The 10,550-nt window shown below is 44.9% G+C and overlaps 3 protein-coding genes across 3 annotated transcripts; 2 read left to right on the plus strand and 1 right to left on the minus strand.

Moving 5' to 3' along the window:
- The first annotated feature begins 1,356 nt into the window (after nt 1–1,356).
- LOC129602064 (decapping and exoribonuclease protein-like) lies at nt 1,357–5,575 on the plus strand. Its single transcript, XM_055501021.1, has 7 exons — nt 1,357–1,813; nt 1,920–1,999; nt 2,361–2,505; nt 3,374–3,625; nt 3,938–4,076; nt 4,620–4,714; nt 4,812–5,575. Exons 1-7 carry the CDS (start codon nt 1,488–1,490, stop codon nt 4,915–4,917), a joined length of 1,143 nt encoding a protein of 380 aa, XP_055356996.1. The 5' UTR covers nt 1,357–1,487; the 3' UTR covers nt 4,918–5,575.
- A 142-nt stretch (nt 5,576–5,717) lies between these two features.
- LOC129602062 (uncharacterized) lies at nt 5,718–7,027 on the plus strand. The gene is given in 2 exon segments (XM_055501019.1): nt 5,718–6,130; nt 6,132–7,027. Coding segments are annotated over 2 exon segments (975 nt in total). The 5' UTR covers nt 5,718–5,900; the 3' UTR covers nt 6,877–7,027.
- A 348-nt stretch (nt 7,028–7,375) lies between these two features.
- On the minus strand, nt 7,376–7,834 carry LOC129602063 (uncharacterized). The gene has a single exon (XM_055501020.1). It carries the CDS (start codon nt 7,832–7,834, stop codon nt 7,376–7,378), a length of 459 nt encoding a protein of 152 aa, XP_055356995.1.
- Between the last annotated feature and the right edge of the window lie 2,716 nt (nt 7,835–10,550).

A 10,550-nucleotide genomic window follows, 5' to 3' on the forward strand; every position in this document is an offset into this window, starting at 1 on the left:
TATCTTGTGGCGGGAGATTAGCATGGCTTCGAAACTATTTTCACTTACTGGTATTTTGTTAGCAATTACGGGGAATGAAACCAAGCCGACCGATCACAAAAATTAATTCCTTTATTTTCCCAATACGGTGCGGTTGTCAAGAAATGGAACCGATCGTGCTTTCGAGTCGACGTACATGAATCGGAAATGGTTAGATTCAGTACCGTTATGATATGAATATAAGATTGTTTCAGTAATCATTTTGCACTTCGAGAAATACTCGTATATAACGTGCTCGCAAGATTTCCGTCTATGTGTCTATGCGGTATATCTACAAAGACGGGAATCTTGTCGGTTGAGAATGTACTAGGCACCAGCAACACCTTGCTCTGAGGACACGAATGCATGCTATCTGAGTATCTGTACACGATCACATTATTCACATGATCACATCCATAGTTATCAGGTAAATCTAACCTAAAATGTTTGGAATATGGTTGCATGTTTTTGTCCAGAAGAACAATTACACCAGAACCGGACACTGGGTTTTCTGTTAGTGATTACTAAAATTATTCTCCCAGAGATATCATTAATTTAAGTTATACACGTCTGCGTAATCGCCAACAAGAATTTTTTTATTCTACAGACTCTTCGTCTTGTTATTAATTTACCACGTTATAAAAAATGTGTTGTAATGTATCATGAACCATGTATCGTCATGAAGAATGTTGTATTGTTTAAAGAATGTAGAAAATTGAATGAATGTAGTGCAATTTGCATATTTTCTTGTTTTCTTACATGTCCTCACACTTTTTGGTTCTATTCTTGATTTCCCGTCCTAGCTTAAAAAAGGCGATCCTCATAGCAAAGGCCGGATAACAAACAAGTTAAGTATTACTAATGTTTCGAGTACATCAGTACTTTTCAAATCGGTGGCTTTCGACCTTTCCTGTATATTCGCTTTAAACATAGGCCAGACGCTACGTGCGTGCGCAAGAAATTCAGAAATTGAAACAGCTCAGGCTATATCAATAATGGGGCTAAAGTCGAAAAACCGCAAACAATTTAAGTTGAAAAAAGCCTTGATATGATTGAAACGGAAACATATTGATTGATCCAGTGCAGGCGGTTATTGTGCTTAGTGAGCTGTCAAGCGACTCGTTATTACAGGCTTTTACAGCAGCAGCGTCTATCTGGGCAACAAGGGCTGCCCTTGTGCATTAGGAGAGTAAAAAAAGTGAATTCATGAGTATAATCTGTATAATTCATGAGTATAATCGCTCAGCTTATCACATTGGTAGCTCATTCCATTGCATGACTAATATGCCCGTGCACATTAACGACAAGCTGTAACTTTTAAAGTCACTTCTGCGCTCGCATGCAGTACTTTATAGTGCGCTTGCGACAGATGTGGCTATGAGCGCTTCGAAAAGTATTGATAGAAGTATAGTAGAAATTTCCTGGATGATCAGTGCATCCCGTAACGCATCCTGCATATCCCAAGGGTCATGACAGGCTCGCCAGCTGCTAGCACCGTTACAGATTTGACCCCATGGGTGATACCATCCTTTATCAATGGCTGCGTCTGCCCAATCGATGACCATGTGTGGACTTATGGTGCGCTGGACACTGGTGTCGATGCTCCGCCCACGTTGTACCGCCGCGGACCGGCCAAGCAGCGCGTCAACGGACTGGCACTGAACCTGGACGCTGGCTTTACACACGGGCTCAAAACCCGGCCGGCCAAGGGTCCAAAGAGTTTTCCGCAGCGCTACCAGTTGGCACCGTTGCGACAATGGTGTCAGGAGCACCCGGACATCTTTAGAGATCCTGCGTTAGTATATTTAAATACTTTTACGCGTGTTTCGGTTGATTCAGTTTCACTTTGGACTTTGGCACTGCAAGTTCGAATTGTGCCGTATGCTTTATGATGTTTGCAGTTGTAGACCAGAAGTCGTCTGCTGGGCTGGATTGCTGAAAACGATTATGCTCACGCCGGCACATTTGCACAACCCGGAAGGTAGGATTAGCTCATAATTATAACGGGCAACGGAACCGGCTAATATCGTACTGCTCGAAATATTGCTTACCCATCAACTGAAGATACCGCAGCAAATACGTCGCTACATATACTTCTACTACCCTAGCATTTCGGCATTTTATACTACCCTTAATTTGGCATATACTGGCATTTTATTGCTCAAAATACTGTAGTTCTGTCGGCAGCTCTGCGCAAGAATAATAGTTTTCACAGCAACATACACAAATTGTTGATTATACATAAGGATGATATAAAACGCCTAAATATATATAATTTTATGTAAAACTTAATGGTTAATATGTATACATACTATGCATACTGTTATGAGTTCTTTATGCAGCCACAGGGTGGATCGTGTTGGCCTGGAAAATCGAAGGAACGCTGTACCTGGCGCACGTGAACCGTCCAGCAAAGCCCGTGGAACAGCCCGCGATGAAAAAATCTTCGGAAAAGGATAACGAAGACACGGAGCGCTACTCATTCTGGTAGGCGTGCAATAAAAGTATACTGGTTAAGCAGCGGAACCACATTTAGTATACTTCATATGCATACTGTTTTAATCTTTTTAACTGCACGAAATCAAGGTGATACTATATTTTATTTTTCGCTTATCAAATGTGAACAGCATTTATATCAAAATTCAATTAACCTTTCCGCTGATGTGTACTAGGCGCTTTTGCCGCTTTGTATTTTCGCATGGTTACCCGCAGATGTGTCTAGAGAATGTTTAATTTTGAGTGCCGGTTGTTAGTGAACTCTGCAAGAAAAACGGGTGTATCTGTACACAGTGACGTGAAAAGCGTTTGTGCGCGCCTTAACTTTCAAGCTTTCAAGTGCGCTATCAGGTGCACGTTAGTGAATCTATGCTTAAAACTTGTAATTTAAAAGTAGATTTTTATAATAAGTAACAGTACTCGTATTCATAACAGTAAAATTTCATTTAACGCTGCCCCTCAATCCTTCCAATGTTCCGAGTACAGAAATGGCGTTGCCTCGCTGAATCTCCAGCGACAGCCGTTGGCGAAGGAATTCATGAGAGCGAGTTCCACCCGTAGAAAGTTGGAGTCGCTTGTCGAATTTTTTCACTAACAGGATAGCTGACTTTCCACTTTCCCCATAGATCGAGTGTGTCAAAGGCTAGCAGTGTGAGACGTGTCTGTTTGATTTGAAGACGTATCTGTCGTTTAGATAAGTTCCGTCAGTAATATTTAGTTATCACCCTTATTCTGCGTTTTAACAAAGCCACACCGTTGTCTTTTAATGTACAGTGCTTACAACTGGCGTCACCAAATTTGCCGATATGTAATGGCTATGCATTATTAGCATCAGTTTTGCGTAGTGTTTTGGGTACAGGGGCCAGAAGTTCGAGCAGTGTCTCACTAATTCGAACGAGGAAGCGAACTTCAGCGATACATTAGCAGATAAGACCAGCTACATCGCGGTCCGATCGCGCCGAATTAACGGCATCAAAGTCCTGTTTGGAGCGGAGATAGATTGCCGGGATCCGGACGGTTCCGGACGCTACGTTGAACTCAAAACAACATCCGTCGACGCCATAAGTACCCACCAAGGCAGGAGTATGAACAATGCCAAAAACAATTACAAGTAAGTCAGCATATTACGGGCTTTACATTTTGACTGTGAGAAATTAGTGCACCTAGAAAATGTAATCAAATCCCCATTAATGTTTTTACACAATTTTAAAAAAACCTTCCCTGACCGTAAGTACAGAGAATTATATCTCTATTCTCTACTATGCCTTCGCTGTGACCCACAGCCTGTGAGTACGAACTCGCTGCCTATAATTAAAAGCCGATCCGGAGCCACCGTTACAATTTGTATAATTTTTGCTGTTACTGTATATCTTTAAGAAACTCTTTGTAGACGAGTAGTCGAACCATCTAATCTGCATTGCAGTCGCTTCAAGATGCTGAGTTGGTGGGCTCAGTGTTACATTGCTGCAGTCCCAAAAGTGCTTGTCGGCTACCGGACTGCTGACGGTTGTTGCGTTTCGACCGATGAATTCTACACTGATGATCTTCCCGCCAAGAGCAAGGTACTGACAAGTGACAGCACAACCCGAACCATTGGCGCTTTAGCTAAACAAAAGGATTTCAGCTTGGCGGCTGAAGAGCACTGTACATGTACTGCAGTAGTACAGTGACGTACTGTTATACCATAATCTGTGACGATTATTGCGAATTTCAATGTGTAAAGGTAGTAGTGAGTAATTTCAGTGTGTAAAGTGTGTGTTCAGGCAGTAGTTCGTATTTCGAAGTACTTGGTGCCAACTTTGTATGTACAGTACTTATTCCTACTTGCCTGTTAAAGGCCTGTTTTTTAAACTTTTTGAAATTTTATTTGACCGATAACTACGCTATTACCTGATGCTTCGAGCACAACGTGCACCCGCCACTGCATTTAAATTATGTGCCTAAAAACTGTCAAAAAAAGAACGCAAATGAGTGTCTGGGAGGGCGCGAAAGCGAAAGTTTCCGTGCACGTATACGAATTCGGTACCAAGTACGATGCTGTACCCGGGTCGTACTTTCCCTGCACCATTAGGTAGCACCGTAGCAGTATCGTTTCCTGGTTTCAGGCGGCAGGAGCTGAGTGGAACTGCCAAGATGCTATTAATTTTCTGGGTGCCTTTCTGGATAAGGTGAAAAAGACAACGAAAGAGGACTATACAAAGTGAGTGGGCCGGTCTTTGGCTTGTTGACGTGAAAGATTTTTGAGCGCGCAACATGCTGCTTTTTCCGGGCGGCTGTAGTGGATAGTTCTTTTGCAGGAATATGTACACATTTGAATGGAGCCCCGGAACGTTATTAGTCAAAATCTACAGCATCACAAAGAACCAATCAAAGAAGAGCAGTTACTGTGAAACAGCAGCGTAAACTCCGGCTATTGTCCTAATTATTTACTTTCCTATATTGACGGATTATCTAATGCAGAATCAGATATGTACTTTGAAATTTTTGTGATAATTACAGATATGTGGCTGGTTTCATCATTGTTTGCTGCTTCCAGTAGTGCAGTTGCTTTTAGTTTTCTATCGAATTTCTTGTTTACGTTTATCACGTTTTGTCATAACTGTTAAACATTTTATTTGCATTTAATGGGCTACACAGCTGGGCAAAGCAAAATGCAGTACAAATAACTGTATCGACCTAATCTCCTGATGATATCTGCAATGTGCACAATCGTCGATCAGATGCTCACTCAAAAACACTGCTTTAAAAATGGGACGCTAAAACTGGAATGGAGGAAAAAGAGGTTCGATGCGAAGATGCAAACAGAAGGGATTGTTAGAATGGGGAGTATGGTGGAATACGGCACGAGCGCAAATGGGATCCCTCTGGACCGTACATTCTGCTTAGTAATTTTTACACATGTATTTGTTGGTAACCGGTTAAAGTGACGTTTCAAGCTGCACCCTCCGTGTGAAAGTGGATCGTGACAGGGAGCGGTTTTCAGAATTCCATACAATGTACTATTCCGCTTACGTAGATATTGCAGCCCTGCATAATTTCCATATCCGGTGAAGAGTTGTTTGTTACTGTTTAAAGAAATTTGCTTTCGCAACTGTAAATCCGCTGAACCGGCAAATTGTTTCCTTAAGCACTTATAACCGATGTGTAACGTGCCTCGATGTATCACGTACTACAGTCGCACACACATTTTATATTATTCCTTATGAATAAATGTTTTCAGCGCACGGCTGCATCGCCAAAATCATATTATCGCTCCAATGAAAAGTACTTAACTGTTGTTTGTCCTGAGAAGTGCATCAATTCCTTTTTGCTGTCCCCGGTTTTGAAAGAGGGATAGTATTGCAGCTGTGCTTTGCTTGTAATTGTAACTGTTCGTATTTGCAATAATGCAAGCTCTACTGTTACAGATGTCTGGTATTCTCTCATTGTTCCTGCTTTCTTCCTACCTGGTGGAAGAAGCCCTGTGCGCCAACATTCAATGGAACGGTAACTGGGCCATGGGCTGCGACTTCTCCGGGAACGATCTATCCCGCGTCCAGGTACCCAGCGAGCAATGCGGTGGACAGTGTGCCAACAATCCCCAGTGCACCCATTTCTCCTGGACCCGCTCGAAGGGTGTTCCTGAAACGCGGTGCCATCAGCAAATCCAACGCCATAACAGTCGGGGATACTTCTGCAGTCTGCGGAGTGATTCGCGAAACGGCCGGCAGCAGCAACGGCGGTGGTGGCGGTGGTGGCAGTACGCAGACGGGGAAGACGACCCGCTACTGGGACTGCTGCAAACCCAGCTGCTCATGGAAGGATAAAGCCGTCGTGAGCAACCCCGTGAAAACCTGCCGCAAGGACGGTATCGCTGCGTTAACTGATGTCAACGCCAAGAGTGGTTGTGACGGCGGTGACGCGTACGTCTGTAACGACAACATCCCGTGGGCGGTCAACGATAAGCTTGCCTACGGATTCGCGGCCGCCCATATCAAGGGTTCGGATGAGCGCGGATGGTGTTGTGCGTGCTACAAGCTGGATTTCACCAGCGGCCCGGTATCCGGGAAGTCCATGATCGTGCAGGTGGTCAACAGCGGCGGCGATCTGGGGGAGAATCACTTTGATCTGCAGATCCCGGGCGGCGGTTTCGGGATCTTTGATGGGTGTACGCGGCAGTGGGGGCTAGCGGCGAGTGCGTGGGGAGAGCGGTACGGTGGGGTGCGGACGCGGGACCAGTGCAATGCGCTGCCGCAGCCGATCCGGGCCGGATGTTATTGGCGGTTTGATTGGTTTAAAGGAGCAGATAATCCCAGCATGAACTTTGCACCGGTACAATGTCCGGCGGAATTGCAGCGCAAGAGCAACTGTGCTCGCAAATAGTAGAACCGTGAAAAAATTTGCAACAAAGAATTTCTATCGCATTGACGTACCGTACTATCGAGTTTTGTTATGACTGTTAAGCATTTTATTCGCATTAAATGGCTATACGAACGCAGAAATTACAACGATGGGCAGAACAAATACAATATTAATATTATTATGTATCAACCGAATCTCGTGACGGGGATGTGGCTGCTGCTATCAAACTGAATATTTGACATCATTGTGCTATCATATGGCTCAGTCCTTATGCTTTCAAGTTAGAATTTTACCGTGAATCAGATCGAAGCTCATTTTCCGCAAGAGCTGCAATACCAAGCTAGAATGTTGCACGTGATACTTATCATTCTCACAAATATCATTAGGGCACTCGGCTTTATTTAAACATTTACACTATGTATGTATGTGTAGCACATGCATACACAGCCCGTCTAATAAGTTAACGACATATATCAAACAATAAAGGAGCACACCTGGTATTTGAAGCAAAATGTACGCACTAGCAGGCTCGAATAAGAAAATTGACAGCATGATATGGTGGCATGTTGTTATGCGGCATACTGCCGCCCGTGTTGGCTGTTTTACTGGACCATTTGTACTTCAAATCATTGACCCGCGTTGTCCAAATATCGTATACCGTTTGGCCGCTGTGTTTTGTCAGGAAGCTGGTATCAGCTGAATGAGAATGGGCCGGCATCTCGTTGATGGTTAACTTGTGGGTGGCGGCTCCCCCTGTGGCTCCGAGACTGTACACAAAGCTACTGCCCAAGAGAAAACGTCCCCGGTAATCCGGAGTATACGAGGTGGGGAGTATCCTGGACAGGTTCTCGTGCGTGTAACTAAAATAACTCCCATCGCACTTTAGCCAGCATGGTGGAATCTCTCGGTTGACCGGGTAGGCTATAACCGACCCGATGGGCATCATTCCGGCCTGGATATCCGTTGCGGTCGTTTCCATCTCTCCCATTCGGCTTTGGAGCTGTCGGACTTTTCGCTCTAGGCGGTGCATTTCCTCTCTTTGGCGAGCCAACGCACCGGTGCTCGAAGCGGACGGCAGGATATTGATGCGGCTGCTGAGTTCTGATGTGGTCTTCGTCACTTGCACTTGCGTGGACGTTATAACGGAAGATGTTCGCAGTCCTGCAACGCATCCAGAACTGGATACATAGAGTATAGTCTGCGCTTAAGCTAGCACTTGCGCTCGGATTTGCAGTACTAAAACTTGGACTTGGACTACACATAACTAAGACTGAACTGAAGATTCTAAAACTTGGACTATCTAACGAGTAATAAAACTTGAGCTAGGTGAGTGTTGGGTCTACTTGACTTGGACTTACTAACTTTTGCGGCATATTGTATTAGCTTCAAAATTCTTCAGTTTCGAGCTAGTCCACTTTAACCTCTTACACTGGAATTGACCTCTCGATCTTAGTTTCGATCTCTCGATCTCGATTTCTTATGTTTTCTTACGTCTCTCAAATTATTTCTTAGGTTGTTCCTTAAGAAAACCAGCAACTCAAGGACACTTATGAAACATCATGAACTGAAAACCTAAAACAAATCTCAAGATATCTTAGAAAATGTAAGAACGAAAAACCTAAAGTAACTAAGAAACTATTGTGTTCAAGTCCAAGTCAAGAAGTCCAAGTCTGATAAGTGGTCCGAAGTGGTCTAGGCCCAGTTTCTAATTTGAGCGCGGGCCAAATATTACGGATCACCTGACGCTTAAATTTCGAGTAAAATCTCTTGAACAAGGCGGCGGTCGCTTCCGTCTTACCAGATAAGTTGATTCGTCGGAGCTGCATGGCCTTGGGAATGAACTTCTCCCCATCCCATTGAATGACGTGTTTGGCTTCGGTCATCAGTTCGACGAGTTTGGCCTTTTCTTCGTTGCTGACGGACTGCGACGCCGTGTTGACGCCACCGGAGCCAGAGGAGTCGCTCCCAAATATTCCCAGAACGTCCACTTTCGACATGAATGAACCCGAGACATTGGTGCTGTCCTGGTTAGCTATGTACTTTTTGATATCGTCCTTTAAAGTGCTATCACTCTTATTGTACGCATCGTTTAAGGACTGGGTGATGCGGTCCGGTCGGCCGTTCTCGTCGTGCCAGAACACCGAGCTCCACATCTGCTCAAGGATTCGGTCGATATGCTCTTGGCCTTGAGAATGTTCTCCAGTAAGGTGCCGATGGTGATAGACTGGTCTTGGCTGACAAATTCATCGTCGGTCACTTCGCTGGCCACCACATTGCTGGCGATTTCCAGGGTCAGCTGCTTGAGGTCGTCACTCTTCATGAAAACGGTGTCCTTGTTGGGGAAGCGTTGGTTCAGGGCTGTCGCAAGAGCTCCGTTCTGCACGTGCTCCGCTTTGACCTACAAGCAGCCAGTTACCTCTCCATTTAACTTTTTATTATAATTATAAACAACTACAGTAAAGCGGATGTTGTCTAAGCGGTTCAGCATGTTGTGTCTAACCATGGCCCGTTTCCATAACTGGTTTGCCCTCATTCAGGGCCGTCGCGAGTTCCGAGGGTAGGGGGGAACGCGCGGTCGCGCGCCCGGCGCGCCAGTTCGAAAATGGCTCAAAAATTGAAAAAAATCGTAGAAAAGTGGCTCAAAAAAGGCACTTTTCTACGCTTTTCTATTGTAATTTTCGAGCGCCAGTCCCATTTTTTCGCGCCAGCGCCAGTTGCGCCCAGCACGTCCCCCCTCGCGACGGCCCTGCCCTCATTTAACTTAACGGAAGTGGTCAAGCTTTTCTAAACTTGACTTTATTTGGCTTCGGTTCTGCTTTGTTCGTTCGGTCCACAAGAATCTGTTGGTTCTCGATTCTGAAAACTGTTACCATAGATGATTTCGTGACCTTTTGTAACTTGTACAGTCAACTGCATTCTTTGAGTGTTGAATAAGAAATTCGATTTGATAAGTCGCTTTATTATGGTTTGTACATTAAATGCACTGCGCGTTTGATTTTTCAAATGCTTTGGAAAAGCTTTTGATGCATCTAGGGAGCTTGTTATTTCGAACCCTGGATAATTTTAGTCAAACCAATAACACAAAAGGGCTGATCTTGGGAAAAAGATTAACCGTCGCTGTCGCAGTATTAAGTTCTCCTGTAAGCGCACCTGTACTACACCTGCGCAGCCGCAGCGCAGGTCAACGATGACCTTTACCTATGTGTTCCTATAACGATTAGGCAACGCACCCGTAAGACAGTGACCTTCATTCAATATAACACTATGCCCACAATAAACAATGCTAATGCTAGATAGCCAGGTGTAGATTGGGAGTCGACTGAGAGTCTGCTGGTGGACTGCTGTCATACTACTGACTGGTACGGAGTGGAGGGGTGCTTTATATATGGTCCTGGTCCGGATGGGTTCGGCTACCATATGTGGGGCGGGTGTGGCGACAAGCCAGTGACAGAGTGCATAACGGCAAAATGATGTGATATGCGGTCACCATGATGTCATATGACCGCGCAAAAATGTGCAGGGCATACCTGCACGTAGGTTACCGGTGACTAATGGTCGTGCGGTGCGACAAGAGAAGATGTCGTCACACTAACATTGGTCGTGCGGTGCGACTAGAGAAGATGTCGTCACATCGCTCCGGAGCGCTTATCTGCGGGAAGCGTTCATATATTTCGAACGACCAAGCGAGGTGGTAT

Source organism: Paramacrobiotus metropolitanus, unplaced genomic scaffold (assembly GCF_019649055.1).
Source record: "Paramacrobiotus metropolitanus isolate TYO unplaced genomic scaffold, Prichtersi_v1.0 Parri_scaffold0000319, whole genome shotgun sequence".
NCBI classification, from domain to species: Eukaryota; Metazoa; Tardigrada; class Eutardigrada; order Parachela; family Macrobiotidae; genus Paramacrobiotus; species Paramacrobiotus metropolitanus.